The sequence below is a fragment of the Orcinus orca genome, chromosome 13, assembly GCF_937001465.1.
Source record: "Orcinus orca chromosome 13, mOrcOrc1.1, whole genome shotgun sequence".
Lineage (NCBI taxonomy): Eukaryota > Metazoa > Chordata > Mammalia > Artiodactyla > Delphinidae > Orcinus > Orcinus orca.
In genome coordinates, this window is record NC_064571.1 from 30,287,038 (window position 1) to 30,309,301 (window position 22,264).

At 34.2% G+C, this 22,264-nt stretch overlaps 1 protein-coding gene across 14 annotated transcripts in view; it reads left to right on the forward strand.

The window, feature by feature from the left end:
* The window catches only part of EXOC6B (exocyst complex component 6B), a 721,405-nt gene that overhangs the window by 446,018 nt on the left and 253,123 nt on the right, over positions 1 to 22,264 (forward strand). The window contains exon 20 of one of the 14 annotated variants that reach the window (XM_033400482.2): positions 8,400 to 20,460. The exons of the other annotated variants lie outside the window; for them this stretch is intronic. Coding sequence (XP_033256373.1) covers positions 8,400 to 8,489 — 90 coding nt within the window. The 3' untranslated portion in view covers positions 8,490 to 20,460. Of the gene's footprint in view, positions 1 to 8,399; positions 20,461 to 22,264 lie in introns of those variants that run through there. 14 annotated transcript variants of the gene reach the window in all.

The following is a 22,264-nucleotide window of genomic DNA, read 5'->3' on the forward strand; positions in this document are numbered from 1 at the left end:
AAAGTGCCCTATTTGCTATTGAGGCATAAGATATAAGATCTCTGTGAGTAGACTTAACAAGTAATGTATAACACAAATGTGAAAAACATGTCACAGAGTAATTTAAAAGATACTTCATTATGTACAAATATATGCATATTATGTACAAATATATGTGTTCTAGGATGAGAATATTTCATATTGTACAGAGTTTCTCTGAAATTAATCTAACTGCAATGAATATCAAGTGGATTTGTTGGTGGTGGGTTATCTTAACAAAATAATTCTACAATTCATTCAGAGACAAAATTGGAAAATATTTGCCAAAAAAATATGAAAAAGAAAATTAATGAGTGTGGTCTTTTCAAATATAGAAAGGTTATTATGAACCAAAATAACTTAATATTCTTCTTACACTGGAATAGACTGGTAGATTAAAGGAATAGTTAAATACAAAATCTATAAATATTTCAAAGTATAAGTAAGAATTTAGTATATGATAAAGATGGCATTTAGCAATTGCTGTTACCAATACTATCTGCTCATTTGGGTAAAAAACATATTAACTCTGTCTCATATACCAAAATGAATTCTAGATCAAATTTGTGTTCATATTTTTAAAAGAAAGAAATTATGGGGAAACCAATAAAAATATTAGCAAATATTTCTATAATCTGAAAGTGACTCACCATCATAAGGATGACACCAAAGACTGAAATCATTAAGGAAAAGGTTAATAATTTGACTATAAAAAATGATTTTTAACCAGTTAGGTTTAATGCACCTAAATGGTATTAATTAAGAAAATAGAATGTAAGATTATCAGTAAAAACAATTACAATAAATATTCCCAAAGGTTAATATCTATAATATATAACAAAATCACACATTCTTTCAAATTTAATAAGAAGATACAACTTGATGAAAAAGTTTACAAAAGTTGTATTAAGGCAGTCAGAAGACAAGAAAAATAAAAGACTAGTGATAACATGAACAAAGCATGTAATTCTAGTAATAAGATATATATAAATTTGTGGTGTATTTTTGCCTATAAACTTGCCAAAAGTAAATAAGAAAATGATAACGTTCAATATTTATGATTAATATTTCAGGGAATAGCTCTCCTGATACATTTCTGGTAGGTGTGTAAATGGGTATAGTCTTCTTAGTGGTTAGTTTTTCAATATCTCTCATCTTTTAAAATTTGTTTACCTTTTATCCTGCAATCACATGTATAGAAATCTAACGGAAGTAATCATAGGTATATTATAAAATTCAGATATAAATATGTTCATCATAGTGTTATCTTTTGTATAGTAAAGAGTTGGGAATAAATTAAAAGTCCAGTAACAGATTTATTAGCTAAATAAAGTATTATATATTCACATAATGTGATGTCAGTCATTCACTAAATTAACTTAGATGATATTTATTCATTTAAAAATATGTTATTCATCTCTTAATTTGAAAAGCAGATTGCTTTTCAAACTGGTTGGAGGCAAAGTGAAGTTCAATGATGCTCTTGATTTTAATCCCCACATCACTCATCACCTTGTTCTTTTTTTTTTTTAATATTTATTTTTTTATTTATTGGCTGTATTGGGTCTTAGTTGTGGCACTCGGGCTCCAGAGTGCATGGGCTCTGTAGTTGTGGCACTCGGGCTTAGTTGCCCGGCGGCAGTTGGGATCTTAGTCCCCTGACCAGGGATCAAACCGTCCCCTGCATTGCAAGATGGATTCTTAACCAGTGGACCACCAGGGAAGTTCCCATCACCTTGTTCTTAAATAAAGAAGCCTGGGACCTAAGAAAATAAAAAAGGGAATTCCCTGGCTGTCCAGTTGTTAGGACTCAGCACTTTCACTGCCAGGGCCCAGTTTCAATCCCTGGTCAGGGAACTAAGATCCTGCAAGCCACTTGGCGTGGCCACAATAAAAAAAAAAAAAACAAACCAAAACTGTAACAATATGATCTCATTTTTGGAGCATTATTCATCTATATTATATATAGTAAAAATCTAGAATTAAATACTCCCTGATTTACTGTACTCATCTTTAGTCTGTAATTTTTCCCTTTTGTTTATCTGTGTTAAAAGTATTTTTTCCTGTCATGAAATATTTATAATCCTGGCTTGGGAGAAGGTGATGTTTAGAATCATTATTCTCTATCTCAAGATTATTTTGTCTTTGATAATTAATTTATATTAAAAAACCCACTTTTATTGATGAAAGAGTTTTTTAGATGTGTTTCATATTTTGAAAGGAAAATGGGCAGTAGTATTTTGGTCATTATGTCTCCCCCAGCATTGTACAGTTATTTGAGTGAGTAAGATTTTAGAGTATCATAGGGTAAAAATGCAATACTGCAAGTCAAAATCATCCTGTATAGGTATTCTTAATATTCAAATTTCTTGTTTTTTTATTTCTCTATTCTTAAAATATGAAAACAACCCACATACTAAGTGTTACTGTTCATACATGTCATATAATACAGTGGTTCCTATATATACAGGAGCTATCATATGTCAATACCATACTTACTTTAACATCCAGGCAATTTAGAAGTAGTACTCTGAGTTAAACTCATGTTTGTCTAACTCCAAATACATGCTTTTTCCACCTATAGTGATGTGATCTTTGGTACAGGGTTATATTGTAAGTAATTAGTTGAGGGTTTTTTCCTTTTTTTTTTCCTTATTCTAAGCTACCATTGCTACCTAAATACTATACAGTAACCTCTCAGTGTAGATTGAGTTGATCCTACCATTCATAATCACCTTACCACTTACCATTCAGAATTGAAGTCAGAGGTAATTCACATCCCTGAATCCTCAATATGGCTTTCATAATTGCCATGTTTTTGTCTTGTCTAATATAGAGATGTCTTTCTGAAACTACACGTTCAAAAAGTAGTCACATTCACCAACTATTGTATTCATTAGAATCAAATTAGTATGATTTATAAAACTGTCCCTTGTTCTGATTTTCCACAGGGAGCAAATTAGATGACTCAGCATTTATGTTCATGTTCCCCAGCATGCTAGATAAATTCTTCATGGAACCTCATTTTAGTAAAATGTATTAGCAAAACAGAGCTGTGTCTAAAATTCACTCTTGTACATTATTAGCGAAAGATGAGAGAGGAAGGAGCTAGCTATTTCTGAGAAAGAACCAGAGTCATTTGTCTTTTAATAAATATAAATACTTCTTTTCATTAAAAAATTCCCTAGCAATAGTGACTCTCTGTCAAAGAGGATTGAATGATAGGAAATAGGGATATGGAAAGAACTGTAAAGAAAACAGCAAAGACTGTCTCGTTCTCTTACATTTTGAAATCCCCAGTTTTTCTTACTTCTCAGGGGTGTTTTGTCACCACAATAGCGACAAAGCTAAAGGGGTATGTTAATGTGTGTGTGTGTGTGTGTGTGTGTGTGTGTGTGTGTGTGTGTGTGTGAGAGAGAGAGAGAGAGAGAGAGAGAGAGAGAGAGAGAGAGATGATATCCTAGATTATACTTTATTAGACAGTGAATGATTAGGGGAAAATTATTGAAATTTGTAACTATTTTCCCCTTGAAGTTTTGGTGACCAGGGTAGCTTAGCTCTTTTCATGAGGCACCCACAAATCATTGTAATAATAAGGTTTCCACAGTTAGACTTCTAAAATGTTGCTGTATCCTTTGAATTAACAGATGAGGTAAGCACACAAGCATTTTATCAGGCTCCAATTGTATAATTTACAGTTGCATGCATAGCTACTCATTTTGCATGCTCAGCATAAGAACATACTTTTGAGAGCTTATCCTTGTTATTCTGATAATTATCTTTCAGAAATGCTTGAGAGAGAGGAAATACTGTCTCAAGTAACAGACCCAGAGGAGGGAATCTTGAGTTAGTTTTCTTTGTCTGCTGTTAATGTTAATTTATATGACCTGGGGCAAGATCTCTCTTAACCCACCTTGTTTTGCCTTAGTTTCTTTGTCTGAAAATACAGTGATACCTGTCCTTGGTCATCCTTCCTGGGCAGTTACTTGATGGCTTATCTTTAAGGGAAAGTTATTTTCTACATACAAGTTCCTGAAATTTTTCCTGTCTAAAACTTTTAAAAACAGACATTTCTGGTGGCACACCATTTAATTCTGTGAACTGCTGCCATCTCAAGACTAACCAAATGATTCTGCTATTTAGAAACTGTCAGTGACTTCCATTAAGTACAAAATCTGCTCTGTAACCATCAAGACTTTCCATAATATGACCCCCACACTACCTTTTTGTCTTTGTCTCAGTTTTCTATTAGCCCAAGACTGAAGTATTGCTGTTTGTCAAGCACACTCTACTGTTTTCTACCCTTGGTGTTTTTTCGTGCTTTTGTCTACTTTTACTGCTTCTGCCCCTTACCTGTATCTGTTGAAATCTTACCCATCCTTCAAGGCTCATTTGAAATCCCACACCTTCCATGAAGTCTTCTCCAGTTCACTTAACCAGATGTGACATCTTCCTTTTCTGTGGCACTCCTTTTACAGCACTAGCCTAATTCAGTCTTGGGTGGGTTGTGTCCTTCATTTGTGTGCTTACTTCAAGAAATGGGAGAGTGGTAATTAAGATGTATGTGTGCCAGATGCTTTACATGTGTTATATGTCATCCAGTTAATGAAGACTCAAAATGCCTCAATCAGATAAGTTTTACATTTTAGTAATGAGTACATGAACTCAGGGAAGTAATGTACTTTGTAAGAGATACAGCATATAGGTGTCAGGGTCAGGATTTAAACAGATTTATTTGAATTTAAAACTTTTCCATTTTACCATCTTACCTACTAGATTGATTGCCAGATGTAGGGCTGAACTCTGGATAGATGGAGATTTTGTCTTATTCATCTCTATCTCTGTGTACAGTTCAGCATCTCCCATGAAATGGTACACAGTAAGTTTTTGTAGAGTTCTTGTTTTGAATTATAAAATAAGTGAATTCCTACCTGGGGATCAAAAACCATTTTGGGATCATATACATTATTAAAAGTAATCATTTAATTATTAAAAATAAAAGTCATAAACTATTATTCTGAGATAAGCACCAAAGGTTTGTTTGGGTTAAAATTCTAAATTGGTCTTTTTCCTTCCATATTCTCTCTTGCTTACCCAAATAAAGAAGGTAATTGTTTTTCAAGTGACAGAATTTTAATTATAAAAATGCCTTGCATTTGTGTATTACTTTATTATATTCAAACTTCTTTTGCATATTCTCATTGTCTCATTTGGTTTTTTAAACAACCTCTATGATGTATGAATAGTTATTATTTTTCCTTGTGGACAGATATGGAAACTGAGACCTAAAGTGGTGTTGCAGAAGGTCAGAAAATGAATCATTAGTAGGGGTAAATCTTAGGTTTTTTTACTCTGAGTCATGCTTTCTCCACCATATAAAACTGTCTCTCAATATTTAATAATAGCTACTATCTTTTGAGTACATATCATGTACCAGGTACTATATTAAGCATGTTTTCTCTGTGTGTGTGTGTGTTTGTGCATATGAATTTGTTGCAAGGAATAAATGAGAATGTATGTATATCATATATGTACGTGTATATATATATATGTGTAGACATGTATTTTTTTCCTCTGTTGGAGCAAAATTTACAGATTTACTGATGATTTCTCTGTCTATTGAGAAATTGTTCCCTTTTTCTGTGCGGTTAAGATTTTGGTTATTTGAGCTGCATAGAGTACTTTGAAATAAAATTAGCTCATTATTAGTGTGGTATTGGAGTTGTGAGTTCAGTTAATCACTTACATCCCTTAGGAGTTTCATATTTCTACAGAGGTATCTTTGTATGAGCTATTACTTAGCACTTTCCCCCCATAAAACTACTATTAGCAATAGCCATAGCCGTTGTTTCCGGTAGTATTCAGCCAGTAGTCCTTTGCCCCTTTAATGATATTGATCGCTGGGTTATCTCCTGCTCTTATAATTATTAAATAAAAGAGTAAGAAAGTTTGAGTCCAAATACTAATCCTTCTAATTCTTTATTTGGTGATGAGATAAAGTAGAAAATAAGGAGAATCTAGAGCTTAAAGGACTATAAAATCCTACAACTTTAACGCTCCATATCTGATATGCTGTTTAAGAGTCAGAGATACCAGTGAGAACATCTTGGATACTGCTGTATCTGACCATCTTAATATCTTGGATACCTTTATAAAATGGAAAGGAGGCTGCTCTGATTTTTCTCATTGGTGCTGGGGTAATGGGAAACTGGATATTTTCTGAGTACAAAACAATTATTTCTATATAGCTTATAATAGCAAATAATTAAAAACAACCTTAATTGTATAATAGGTAAATGGTTATATAAACTATAATACTGTTGCTCAATGAACTATTATGCATTTATTAAAATGAATTTTATGAATATCAAATAACATTGCAAAATATTTATAATATAATGTTAAATGAAAGAAGCAGAATGAAAATTTTGTAAGCAAAATGATTACAGGTGTGTAAAACTCTAAAAACATGTTAAAGTTCAGAAGGAACTATGTTAAATGTAAATATTTGTGTTTGTAGTAGGGCTTCCTAATCTTTTTCAAATTGTGGGTATATTATAATTTTTTGTTATTGGTATTTTAAAAAATATTTTTTAAAAATCTTGAGATTTCATAGCTCCTCTTCCAGTTCATATTTGCCTTTGCTCATACAACAGTGAAAGAAAAAAAAATCCACATTTTAAAGTTTATTTATGTTCTGGTCTTCTTCATTTAGCTCATTTCAGTCTGCAAATTAACCCCTTTTTACAGATTAAATTTAGGTATAGACAGTAAATCATTGCCCAAGATCATACAAGTAATACATGGTAGAACAGAGAGGCCTCTCGTGCTGAAGCCCACGATCTTTTACTAAGTAAACGAGTTGCTTTTTCCTAAAATTTCAGACTAAAGAAGATGTTTGGAATATGTAGGGTTGCTGTAGAGTTGAGGTATCCTAGTAAAGTTCTAGGCAAGAGGACTGAGAACCATGATCAAGATTAGATCAGGGATAATAAATCATAACTGAGGACAACTGAGGGTATGTGGTTGTTAAAGGAAGAGCATAAGGCAGAGTTTCTCTTTATGCCAATGTATTTCCAGATGTGTACTCCAGAAACACTGATGTCTGTCATGCCCTGTTTTCATCAATTTTTAGTGATTCGTATGCCTTCTAGTGTAACTCTTGTCCATACTATGTATATTTCCCATAATTCCTTTACATAAACCATTTGACTTCAGCCAAGTGTATCTATTCATTGTTCCTAAACATACTATGCTTATTCCTGGCTGTAGATTTTTGTTTATACGTTTCTTTCTCCTTGGAAGGACTTCTCATCTCACTTTAAAATATTTCCTTCCTTTGAAATACAATTCAAAGCCTATTTTCCCCATGAAGTCTTTCAGGACTGGTCCCCTTCCTCTCCAGAGGGAGAAAAATCCCAAGGGTTTGACTTTCTTGTAAACATCTATAGATCTTATTATGTCCATTCTCTATTTGAAGTTTAAGATATATTATCTTTAATTATTACTTTTTCTATATATTCCCATTATCATCAACTCAGATTACAAGTTCTTTGAAAGAAAATGTCTTAGACTTTTTAATATATCGAACACTGAGTAAGTATCCAGTGAATATCATGAAGAGATTGGATATGTCTAAAAGGGACATCATGTATGAAACAGTGACCTCCAACTCAAATGACTGTTCGCCATCACATGACATCTTTTCTGATTACAGCTCTTTATTACAAATTTATTTTGCTTTACAATTCCATTTCATAAGAATGAGGTTGGGAAAGCAGTGAAAATGTATTTATCCAAGTTCCCAAGGAAGAAATTACCGCTGCTTAGGAATATTGCAGTTAGGTCATTATAAACTACATTTTTACTTCTTTGACAAGATGGTAAATTTGAGCCTGCCATTTGGTGCCAAGATACTCTAGCACATCTAGTGCACATACTATGGGGTGAGGAGTTCACAGTTAAATTAACAGGAATCTGGCACATGCCACTGTTCTGCAGTACTTTCATGGTGGTTTACAGCCACAGTTTTAATATGGTTTAGTAAGTGCTTGAACTTCTCCAAACAAATAACACACATTATTGGAAATCAGACACAGTGCATACTTGCCTCTGGGGACTCCTCCTACTTTGAATTAGGAATTGCAGGCTTGTTGCTTTTTAGCTCCCTGGTTGTAGATGAGGTCCAGGCTCTTCTTAGGGAAAAACTACCATCTTGAAAAATTATTTTTGTGACATACATATACACACACAAAGCCAAAAAAATGAATTTTCTACCCTGAAATACTTCCCTGAATGTGTATTACAATATATTTTAAAAATATAGCAATGCATTTCTGATTATGTTAAGATTATCTACTTTTTCTTTTCATTTTATTTAGGATAATTTGATTGCCCTTACAATATTCCTGCAAATGAATTATTTACTACCTTTGTTCCAAGATGGAGACTTTTTTCAACACTTACAGTGACAGTTAAACTAACAAAGTGAGGACGTTTTATGTCGTGTCTTTGAATATGAGTGTTTTGTTTTGGTGAATTGCTGGCTTTTGTTTTTATTTTAAGTTTCATTGTTTTGTATCTTGATAACTCCTTTGGAAGATAGTCTTAGGATCAAGAACTGACGAGGACCTGAAAATGGGAAGCTGTCTTTCAATAGTTGGAGCCTACAGGCCCCAACTCTGTAGGCTCAAGGAGTCTAACATGAACCCTTTGTGAAGGTAGTTTTCTTCTATGCCTGTTTCTGCTATATGTGAATATAGATCCAACTGGAACTGTGTAAAATCTAAGGATTGTTCTCTAGAACTGTATTTTTGGTGCCATGTTGACCATATCTATATTTCTGCTGTTGTAAAACAGATATGGTGACCCCTATAGCTCATTGTTTTATGTAAGAGGCCCTTGAAGATATGTGTTTTTTAAAAAATACTCCATCCTTGAGAAAAGGAAATAAGTTTATTTACTTATTTTTAATTGAAGAATAACAAACATATAGAAAAGTAAACAAATCATAAGTACATAGTTTGATGAATTTTCACAAAGTAGACATACCTGTGTCATCAGCACGAAGACCAAGAAACAGAATATTACCAGTTTCCCAGAAGACCGTTCTAGCCTTTCCCCTGTCAAATCTTCACCTTTCTCCCTGTGGGTAATCTTTATCTGTACTTCTAATACTATAGCTTGATTTTGCCTATTTGTGGAATGATACAAATTCCATTCTTTTGTGTCATATGTATTCTTTTGTGTCATTTCTTAGGTTCACCGTAATTAATCTGTGATAACTAGCATTTGTTCATTCTTATTCCTATATAATATTCCATTATATGAATATGCCATAATTTGTTATCTGTTCTAAAGTTTTTAGGCATTTGAGTTGTTTCCAGTTTTTGGTTATTAGAAATAGTGTTGCTTTGAAACTTCTTGTTTATGTATTTTGGTGAACATATTTCTTTTGAGTACATACTTAGGAGTGAAATTGCTGTGTCATAGTGCATAAAATGTTCAGTTTCCTGCCAAACAATTTTCCAAAGAATTATACGATCTATATTTAGGTTTATTTGTCTTTATCATTTTAATCTTTCTATTGGATATATAGTGGTATTGCATTGATATTTCATTTGAAATTGAACAACATTTCACATGCTTATTGGCCACTTGTATATACTTGTATATACTTCTTTGTGAAGTGTTGTTCAAGTCTATTGCCCATTTTTTAACTGGGTTATCTGCCTTTTTATTAAAGATTTTCTGTTCAGGATATATTTAGTTAAGCAGCTGTGGTATGTTAATGGCAAAAGGAACTTTGAAGATATGATTAAGCTAAGGTTCCTGAGTTAGGGAGATTATTTTGTAATATCTGGATGGACCCAGTGTAATCTCAAGGGTCCTTATAAGAGGGAGGTAGGTGTGTCAGAGTCAGAAAGGGAGATGTAATGATGGAAGCAAAGGTCAGAGTGATATAGCCAGGAGCTGGGAAACGTGGGCAGCTTCTAGAAGCTGAAAAAAGCAAGGAACAGATTTTTTCCTAGAGCCTCCAGAAGGAAGTTGCCTTAATTTTAGCCCTATAAGGCCTATTTTGGACTTCGGACTCCCAGAACTGTAAGAAGCCACTAAATTTGTACTGATTTGCTGCAGGAGCAGTAGGAAGCTAATACAGCTGTACTCAAACTTTTGGTCTTCAGACTCCTTTTTATTGAGGAATCCAGAGCTTTTGTGTATGCTCTTCATATCTATCAATATTTATCATATTGAAATTAATACTGAGAAATTTAAAAATATTTATCTGTTTATTTTAAAATAACAATACACCTATTATTGTTAATGTGAATAATATATTTTTCAAGAAAATAATTCTGTTTTCCAAAACCAAAGAAATTTAGTCAGAGGAATGACATTACTTTTTTTTTTAATATATAACTTTAATGTCTGGCTTAATAGAAGACAATTGGATATCACAAATCTACTTCTGCATCAGTCGATTGTGATACGTTGTTCTGGTGGAAGTATATGAGAAAATCTAGCCTCGTAGATATGTTGAATAAAGGAGTATTTTAACAGCCTTTTTCAGATAATTTTTTATACTTTTTGATACTATAGCAGAACTTGACATATAATAGATTCTTATAGGTTAGTTGCAATGTAGAATCTGAAACCTTATCAATGAATTTTTCATATTCTGTAACCTTAGAGTTCATTGGTCTATTTTGTACTTTGAATAGATCTTTTACCCATGCATGATTTTGTAGCATCATGCATTGTTCATTTAGAAAATATTGGTCCACTGAGTTGTCCAGATCTTCCAAATGTTGACATATTTTAGTATATAATATAAAAAAATCACACTCAGTATTATTACTACCAGTCTCATTTAAAAAGTCTTTAAGTACTGGTGAGCTATATCATGATGGCAGGTACTAGTTTTTCAAAATTCAAAATTTTGCTTGTAAGCTTGAATTGTGTCATTGGCAACTAATACTGTCAGTTGTTTTCTTTTAAGTGGCAGACTCATTCTGATCATTTTCAAGAAAATCCCTACCAAAAACCCAAGTCTGAATAACCATAAATTTTCTGTCAGCTATTTTTTCAAGTGAAAAGGATGTTCCCTGAAAAAGGGAGCTAGTTCACCTTGCAACTCAAACTATCATGCAAGTGCTTTTCTTTATCATACTTTAGTATGCAGCATAAATATTTTATGCATACTTACCAATTTGTCACAATATAAAAGAGACGTACGTACTCAAGGGTTGGGATTTAATAAAATTAATAACTTTTACTGCTTCTTCAAGGACATTCTTACACAAAACTGGCATTTGTTTTATTGTGCATGCCTGGCATTGAAGAATACAAGAATTACCAGTACAGTTTGGTGCCATGCCATTAATTCATGTTAAGGCACCAGTTGTTTTGCCCATCATTACTTTTGCAAATGTCAACACGAGGGAAATGCCATCAGTGCAGATTTCAACACGGTGAAAAAAGCAAATAGCATGTTAATGTTATTGTGAAAATTGTTTTGAATTTGTGGACCCTTGAGAGAGTCTGAAAGACTCCCAGGCATCTGCAGATTACACTTCAAGAACTACTATTCTAGTTACTAGTCTTTTATACCTGTACTGCACATATTTTCTTCCAGTTTTTGGCTTGCCTTTTCACTCTCTTAATGATGTCTTTTGGTGGTACGTATTGCTCTTTGAGAAGTATACATTTCTTATTAAATATAATTTTCAAAATTAAACCTTTTTTCTCCCTAAGGGATTGAAGTATTGGTCATGACAAGTTGTTCATGTTATCATTTCCCTATTCTACTTCTCTGTGCCACATCTCTGATTCCTAATCTCTCTGTTTTCTTGGTGATATTGAGTTTTCCATTCTGTACTGTTGATGTGTATGATCTCTCTTCTTATAGGTCTGCACTCTTTAATTATATGTATTTACTATATTTTACTTTATGGTTCAAACATCACAGGTGACCTGAAGCATTCATGATATTAACTGGTAGATTGGAGAGGAAAAGGGAAAGATTATAAAATTATATCTCAACGATTTATGTGAAGTTAGGTTCCTCTAGATCACAGATAGTTTTTCATTAACAGTTATAGGCCTGCAGAAGTTTTATTTCAGGTAATGATTTATTCAGGATTATCCTAAAACCATGAAAACTTTTATGGAGTAAATAATATTGCTTAATATGTGGTAAACATTTAATAAGTATTAACTATAAAGTTTGTAATAAATAATACTAAATCTTATGTAATAGATGTAACATATTATTATTAAAACTTTAAAATTCTTCTATAGTATGTATATAAGAAACATTCATTAATTTGAGATTATTGAAGGAATAGTGTTGATATGCTACCTTGTCATAAAGGAAATATGAAAGGTCAGTTACTGAGGGGACATTTAATTGTGATCTTTCTTTAGGGTTTCCCTTTCCTTTAACAGTGGTCCATAGGGATGCATCCAGTGGTTTTTGTTTACCTCTTTACCTTCCTCATGGAACTTGGACTCCCATGTGTAGGACAGGGACTGAGTCTAATGAGCATAAGCTTTATAGCATGTTGAGTTTCAATAGTTCAGGTCTGATCTTAGTTCATGGCCCCAGTCTACTGCAAATGATATGGCAATGATTAGCCCTAATCATACCTATTCTGCGATATTGAGGGAAGATTGCTAGACCTGGCATGATTTTATTACTGATGCTAACTGTGGAGAGTCATGAGGAACATCTAGTAATCTTCTGTCTGATTCAATGAATTCCTCTATTTTACATAGCATTTGATCTGCTTTTGAGTAAAAACTGCCACTACCGAAAACTACCAAACCACAATGTCTTTATGGATAACTCACAAATATTTACTTTTCTTATGACTTACCTTGACTCTGTTTTGCCATGAGTTAATAAGTAATCTCTGTCACTGTTTAATTCATTTGCTTTTTAAATATCATGTGAAAGTCCGATGATTAACTTTTAATATGTTTATACCATCTACAGTATATGATCTCTGCCTTTGAAGGCCGTCTGGTAAACGTGCTTTCTCTGATTTCATGGAACCTGAGCAGATATTTGGCTCAGTTGCTTCTATCCAAAAGCCTGGGGGCACTCTGAGAAAGTGATCTTGTCCAAACACCAGAGTTTAGCTTCTTTTTCCTCTTTACTTCAGATTTCTCTGCGGTCTGTTTTACCCTCTCTGTAGTAACAAAGTATGTGAATACTGAGGAGCCTGCCACAATTTTCTGGAGTTTATTATTTTTCCAAAGGATAGACTTTCACATTGTTTTAGAAATAAAGCAGTTTATAGCTTGCTGCTATGAATATTGTTCCTGACTCTTACCAGTAATTTGCTGCCTTTTTATTTTAGAATAAAATTTGGATAACCTCTGTTTCCTCTTCTAGAAATGGGAAATCCAAATGCTGGAAAAAGTGGTTGTATGGAAGATAGATTAGACCTGTTTTGAATGGATCTAAAAAGTAGAAGTTAGAGAGAAGTAAGTTAAATAGAGCATGAACTAGTTAATTCATGGTCAGCATTAAAATAGAGGATAGTATTTTTATGGGACACTTGCTGTAAAGGCAGTGCATGCATAGGACAGAGTGCTAGACTAGGACTCTGAGTCTTCCAACCCTGAGATTCCTGTGCTTCTACCTCTATGTGCTGGAACCACAAATGACGAATAACTTGGTGTATAATTTATCATGGTGTCTGCATAATGTTTAGAGGTCATCCAACCCAATAACTTGAAAAGCATATTAGAAATTATACTAATAGCAAAGATAAATTTTGATTGACCTGAATTTGGAGTTGCTTTCACCTTATATTTCTTGTATTACTCTTATTTAGTTATTAAATACTTATATTTGATCCAACATAGTTATAGAACTTCATATTGCGAGGGATCTCTTCTAAAGCTTCATTATAATTCTGTCCTCCAATAACTGCAATGGAAAAAATGCTATAAGACAAATTGGAAAGTGAAGTGAGGAACATAAACACCAAAGGTAAAGGACTGAGAACATAATGTATAGTTTACTGCTCTGGTATAAGACTTCCAAAATCTATATAATGTAAGCTGAGGATTATTTTCCTTTTAGACTTAAGTATAAGTGAAACAATAGACTTAAAATTGTATGCTTTTCTCTTATTTCATTTTTGGCACTATGGAATGTCATATGACCTTTTCAAATTTGTGAATATGTAAAAGAATGCTGATGACACTTACTCTCTCCTCGAAGTCCTTAGCCACCTTCCCAGATGCAGTTGTGACAATCACAGTGTCCTTTCCAATACTGGGCAGAGCTTATCCTGAAGTGAACTGATCCATGGTTAGTCTCCTGTCCAGAAGTTCTAAGACAGCAGTGAATTCAATACTTATAAAGAACTTAGATTTGAGCAGTTTAGATGTGAACATATTATTGATTTAGCCAGATGCTCCAAATCAAGGGAATTGTTTTTATATCACAACATATTGTCATTTTGCTAATTTTTATATTCTACTTTCATTTTATATTTACGCCATTATTTTAGTTGTCTAGGGTGATATGTTAGGTGTAACATTTTGTTCTTTTATTCTGTGATCCCAAAATAAAAATCCTTTTGTTAATTGAGAATCAATGATCATAGATGTCTAAACTTTTTTCCCACAAGTTATTGTTTTAAATATACCTCGGGAGCTCCCCTGGCTGTCCAGTGGTTAAGACTGTGCACTTCCACTGCAGGGGGTGCAGGTTTGATCCCTGATCAGAGAAATAAGATGCTACATGTTGTGCGACATGGTCAAAAATAAATAAATAAATAAATAAACCTTAAGTGAAAATGCATTAAATAAAAAAAATATTGAAAATATGTTGAAAATGTAGAAAATATATTAGTTGTCTCTTTGAAAGTTGTTACCTATATCATCATGAGTTGATTTTGAAATGGTTGCCTAATCACAATTTGAATACCAGTTAGTTAAATTAATAGAGAATGGGGTCAGTGTCAGGCCCAGCAGCTGGAGGCCAGGCTCACCACACACATCGCTCTCTTTTGAAAGGAAAAGAAAAAAAAGAGGAAAAGAGAGAAACTACAGGAATCTACATCAGTCTAAACTGAACCTGTAATGTCTCCAACATCTGCCTGTTCATACTTTAATTGATTAAAATTTCAAAAAAGGACCAGAAAGCAGAACAAACATAGAGTATGGGAATATTAGCCAGACAAAAGCACAGAAGAATGGAATGAAAGACAAAGAATTATAAAATAAACACTTTGAGAGCAGAAGCAAGAAGAACTATAATCCTGCAGCCTGTGGAACAGAAACCACATTCACAGAAAGATAGACAAGGTGAAAAGGCAGAAGGCTATGTACCAGCTGAAGGAACAAGATAAAACCCCAGAAAAACAATTAAATGAAGTGGAGATAAGCAACCTTCCAGAAAGGGAATTCAGAATAATGATAGTGAAGATGATCCAGGACCTTGGAAAAAGAATGGAGGCAAAGGTCAAGAAGATGCAAGAAATGTTTATAAAAGACCTAGAAGAATTAAAGAACAAAAAAATACAGATGAACAATACAATAACTGAAATGAAAACTACACTAAAGGAATCAATAGCAGAATAACTGAGGCAGAAGAAGGGATAAGTGACCCAGAAGACAGAATGGTGGAATTCACTGCCACAGAACAGAATAAAGAAAAAAGAATGAAAAGAAATGAACACAGCCTAAGAGACCTCTGGGACAACATTAAACACAACAACATTTGCATTATAGGGGTCCCAGAAGGAGAAGAGAGAGAGAAAGGACCTGAGAAAATATTTGAAGAGATTATAGTTGAAAACTTTCCTAACATGGGAAAGGAAATAGCCACCCAAGTCCAGGAAGCACAGAGAGTCCCATACAGAATAAACCCAAGGAGAAACACGCCAAGACACATAGTAATCAAATTGGCAAAAATTAAAGACAAAGAAAAATTATTGAAAGCAGCAAGGGAAAAATGACAAATAACATACAAGGGAACTCCCATAAGGTTAACAGCTGATTTCTCAGCAGAAAATCTACAAGCCAGAAGGGAGTGGCATGACGTATTTAAAGTGATGAAAGGGAAGAACCTACAACCAAGATTACCTGGCAAGGATCTCATTCAGATTCAATGGAGAAATCAAAATCTTTACAGACAAGCAAAAACTAAGAGAATTCAGCACCACCAAACCAGCTCTACAAAAAATGCTAAAGGAACTTCTCTAAGTGAGAAACACAAGAGAAGAAAAGGACCTACAAAAACAAACCCAAAACAATTAAGAAAATGGTCATAGGAACATACATATCAGTAATTACCATAAACGTGAATGGATTAAATGCTCCAACCAAAAGACACAGGCTCGCTGAATGGATACAAAAACAAGACCCATATATATGCTGTCTACAAGAGACCCACTTCAGACTGAAAGTGAGGGGATGGAAAAAGATATTCCATGCAAATGGAAATCAAAAGAAAGCTGGAGTAGCAATAATCATATCAGATAAAATAGACTGTAAAATAAAGAATGTTACAAGAGACAAGGAAGGACACTACATAATGATCAAGGGATCAATCCATGAAGAAGTATAACAATTATAAATATATGTGCTCCCAGCATAGGAGCACCTCAATACATAAGGCAACTGCTAACATCTCTAAAAGAGGAAATCGACAGTAACACAATAATAGTGGGGGATTTTAACACCTCACTTACACCAATGGGCAGATCATCGAAACAGAAAATTACTAAGGAAACACAAGCTTTAAATGACCCAATAGACCCAATAGATTTAATTGATATTTATAGGACATTCCATCAAATAACAGCAGATGACACTTTCTTCTCAAGTGCACATGGAACATTCTCCAGGATAGATCACATCTTGGGTCACAAATCAAGCCTCAGTAAATTTAAGAAAATTGAAATCATATCCAGCATCTTTTCTGACCACAATGCTCTGAGATTGGAAATCAATTATAGGGAAAAAAACATAAAAAACAGAAACAAATGGAGGCTAAACAATATGTTACTAAATAAACAAGAGATCACTGAAGAAATCAAAGAGGAAATCAAAAAATACCTAGAGCAAATGACAATGAAAACATGATGATCCAAAACCTATGAGATGTAGCAAAAGCAGTTCTAAGAGGGAAGTTTATAGCAATACAAGCCTACCTGAAGACACAAGAAAAATCTCAAATAAACAAACTAAGCTTACACCTAAAGGAACTAGAGAAAGAAGAGCAAACAAAACCCAAAGTGAGCAGAAGGAAAGAAATAAAGATCAGAGCAGAAATAAATGAAATAGAAACAAAGAAAATAATAGCAAAGATCAATAAAACTAAAAGCTGGTTCTTTGAGAAGGTAAGCATAATTGATTAACCAGTAGCCAGAATCATCAAGAAAAAGAGGGAGAGGACTCAAATCAATAAAATTACAGGACTTCCCTGGTGGCACAGTGGTTGAGAGTCCGCCTGCCGATGCTGGGGACACGGGTTTGTGCCCCGGTCTGGGAAGATCCCACATGCCACGGAGCAGCTGGGCCCGTGAGCCATGGCCACTGAGCCTGCATGTCCGGAGCCTGTGCTCCACAACAGGAGAGACCACAGCAGTGAGAGGCCTGCGTACAGCAAAATAAATAAATAAATAAAATAAATAAATAAAATTATAAATGAAAAAGGAAAAGTTACAACATACACCACAGAAATACAAAGCATCCTAAGAGAGTACTACAAGCAACTCTATGCCAATAAAATGGACAAGCTGGAAGAAATGGACAAATTCTTAGAAAGGTATAACCTTCTACGACTGAACCAGGAATAAATAGAAAATATGAACAAACCAATCACAAGTAATGAAATTGAAACTGTTTAAAAATCTTCCATCAAACAAAAGTCCAGGACCAGATGGCTTCACAGGCGAATTCTATCAAACATTTAGAGAACAGCTAACACCTATCCTTCTGAAACTCTTCCAAAAAATAGCAGAGGAAGGAACACTCCGAAACTCATTCTATGAGGCCACCATCACCCTGATACCAAAACCAAAGATACTACATAAGAAGAAAATTACAGACCAATATCACTGATGAATATAGATGCAAAAATCCTCAACAAAATACTATCAAACAGAATCCAACAACACATTAAAAAGATCATACACCATGATCAAGTGGGATTTATGCCAGGGATGCAAGGCTTCTTCAGTATACCCAAATCAATCAATGTGATACACCATATTAACAAATTGAAGAATAAAAACCATATGATCATCTCAATAGATGCAGAAAAAGCTTTTGAGAAAATTCAACACCCATTCATGATAAAAACCCTCCAGAAAATGGCCATAGAGGGAACCTACCTCAACATAATAGAGGCCATATATGACAAACCCACAGCCAACATCATTCTCAATGGTGAAAAACTGAAAGCATTTCCTCTAAGATCAGGAACAAGACAAGGATGTCCACTCTCACCCCTATTATTATTCAGCATAGTTTTGGAAATCCTAGCCACGGCAATCAAAGAAGAAAAAGAAATAAAAGGAATACAAATCAGAAAAGAAGAAATAAAACTGTCACTGTTTGCAGACGACATGACACTGTACATAGAGAATCCTAAAGATGCCAACAGAAAACTACTAGAGCTAATCAATGAATTTGGTAAAGTTGCAGGATACAAAATTAATGCACAGAAATCTCTTGCATTCCTGTACACTAATGATGAAAAATCTGAAAGAGAAATTAAGGAAACACTCCCATTTACCATTGCAGCAAAAAGAATAAAGTACTTATGAATAAACTTACCTAGGGAGACAAAAGACCTGTATGCAGAAAACTGTAAGACACTGATGAAAGAAATTAAAGATGATACAAACAGATGGAGAGATATACTATGTTCTTGGATTGGGAGAATCAATATTGTGAAAATGACTATACTACCCAAAGCAATCTACAGATTCAATGCAATCCCTGTTAAATTAGCAATGGCATTTTTTACAGAACTAGAACAAAAAGTCTTAAAATTTGTATGGGGACACAAAAGACCCCGAATAGCCAAAGCAGTCTTGTCAGAGAAAAACGGAGCTAGAGGAATCTGACTCCCTGACTTCAGACTATACTACAAAGCTACAGTAATCAATACAATATGGTACTGGCACAAAAACAGAGATATAGATCAATGGAACAGGATAGAAAGCCCAGAGATCAACCCACGCACCTATGGTCAAGTAATGTATGACAAAGGAGGCAAGGATATACAATGGAGAAAAGATAGTCTCTTCAATAAGTGGTGCTGGGAAAACTGGACAGCTACATGTAAAAGAATGAAATTAGAACACTCCCTAACACCATACACAGAAATAAACTCAAAATGGATTAGAGACCTAACTGCAAGACCGGACACTGTAAAACTCTTAGAGGAAAACACAGGAAGAACACTCTTTGACATAAATCACAGCAAGATCTTTTTTGATCCACCTCCTAGAGTAATGGAAATAAAAACAAAAATAAAAAATGGGACATACTGAAGCTTAAAAGCTTTTGCAAAGCAAAGGAAACTACAAACAAGATGAAAAGACAACCTTCAGAATGGGAGAAAATATTTGCAGACGAATCAATGGACAAAGGATCAATCTCCAAAATATATAAACAGCTCATGCAGCTCAATATTAAAAAACAAACAACCCAATCCAAAAATGCGCAGAAGACCTAAATAGACATCTCTCCAAAGAATACATACCAATGGCCAAGAAGCACATGAAAAGCTGCTCAACATCACTAATTATTAGAGAAATGCAAATCAAAACTACAATGAGTTGTCACCTCACACCAGTTAGAATGGGCATCATCAGAAAATCTACAAACAACAAATGCTGCAGAGGGTGTGGAGAAAAGGGAACCCTGTTGCACTGTTGGTGGGAATGTAAATTGATACAGCCACTATGGAGAACAGTATGGAGGTTCCTTAAAAAACCAAAACTAGAATTACCATATGACCCAGCAATCCCACTACTCGGCATACACTCTGAGAAAACCATAATTCAATAAGAGATATGCACCCCTGTGTTCATTGCAGCACTATTTATAATAGCCAGGTCATGGAAGCAACCTAATTGTCCATCGATAGACGAATGGATAAAGAAGTTGTGGTACATATATACAATGGAATATTACTCAGCCATAAAAAGGAACAAATTTGGGTCATTTGTAGAGACGTGGATGAATAGAGACTGTCATACAAAGTGAAGTAAGTTAGAAAGAGAAAAACAAATATCGTATATTGATGGATGTATGTGGAACCTAGAAAAATGGTACCGATGAACCAGTTTGCAGTGCAGAAATTGAGATACAGATGTAGAGAACAAGCGTATGGACACCACAGGGGGAAAGCGGCGGGGTGTGGTAGTGGTGGTGCTGTGATGAACTGGGAGATGGGGATTGTATACACTATGTATAGTGTATTGTATACACTATGTATAGTGTATTGTATACACTATGTATAAAATGGATAACTAAGAAGAACCTGCTATATTAAAAAAAAATAAAATTCAAAAAAAATAAAATAAAAATTAAAAAAAAATAGAGAATGGGATGTATTCTTCTGTAGCTAGAGGTAGACAAACATAACTATGTTTTTTAAAAAGATGAGGATCCAAAAAATTAGGTACAGTTTCATATACTGTATAATCTTGTAGAAGATAAAGGAAAAGGCAACCTTACTTGTGTGTTAGATGTTGAGAATTCAGCAAAATATTGTCTTTTTTAATGTGGCAGCCTCTGTCTTTTCATATTACTATAGTATCTAGCATGATATTTAGCATATTTCATTTCACAGAGATAAGAAAATGAATCTCAAAGGCCTTAAGTGACTTATTCAAGCTATTATAATTGCTTATTGGCAAACAAAAAATATTAAAACCCAGATCTCCTGATTGTTACTCCAGAACTCTTTTTAGGTATTATACTGCTTCTGAGATTTTTTTCAGCTGTGATATGTGTGTGTATTCACACATATGTGTGTATGTATGTGCATATATGTATATGTGAAGAGAATATGTATATAATATGTGCATCTATGTAGTATATGTATGTGTGTTTATGTATATAGATGTAGCTAGCTAGATAGATAGGGTCTAGGTGAAAGGAAAATAACTGATATGTTAAGTCCCCTGCAAGTAAACACTTTATTTATTCTTGGAGTGGTAACTTCAAAACCTTTTACCTCCACTTTCTGATTAAAAATAGATGTGATGTTCAGCAATCATTCAGATGAGTTCATTGAACCCCTACTATGTGAAAGGCACTACACAGATATTTTAATAATGATAGGTCAATGTAAGATGTGATCGGTGCCCTAAGAGTGATACAGATAAAGCACAATGGAAGTCCAAAGAGACTTTAGCTGAGAAAGAGGAAGTTTGGGAATTATAAAGAAAATGCCATCTGCAGTAGGTCTTGAAGAATACTTAGAAAAGGTCTTTGAAGATAGAAGTAACCCCATAAAGAAAATAATAATGACTGAAAGCTTGGGGTCTGTGTGGGAAATAATGAGCATTTTGATATTTCCTGCACTTAGGTTATGTAAAGGAAGACAGCAGGGAAAAATAAATCAGAAAAGCCAACGTCCAGGCTGTGGAAGACCCCAGCTAGCAAGTAAAGGAAAAATGGAGAATCACTGATAGGTTTTTAATAAGGAAGTGTTAAAATAATAGCTTTGTTTCTGGAAAATTAATTTGATAGCAGGAAATTGGATTGGAGGTGGAACAGATTACGGATAGGAAAACTAATTAAGTGTTAGTTGCAGGGACTTCCCTCGTGGCGCAGTGGTTAAGAATCCACCTGCCAATGCAGGTGACACGGGTTCGAGCCCTGGTCTGGGAAGATCCCACATGCTGTGGAGCAACTCAGCCTGTGCCCCACAACTACGGAAGCCTATGCACCTAGAGCCCTTGCTCCGCAACAAGAGAAACCACTGCAATGAGAAGCCCCCGCTCGCCACAACTAGAGAAAGCCTGCACAGCAATGAAGGCCCAACACAGCCAAAAATAAATAAATAAATATTTTTAAAAAAGAGTTAGTTGCAGAATGTCCTCCTAGTACATCTAGTTTAGAAGAATGTTTGACTTGACAAAACAGAAATGAAGAGAGAATTAGTAACAGATATTATGGAGGTAGAATTAATATAAGTGGATAATGAGTGGATGTGTTGAGCAAGAGGAGAGTTATAGATGACTGAAAGCTTTGA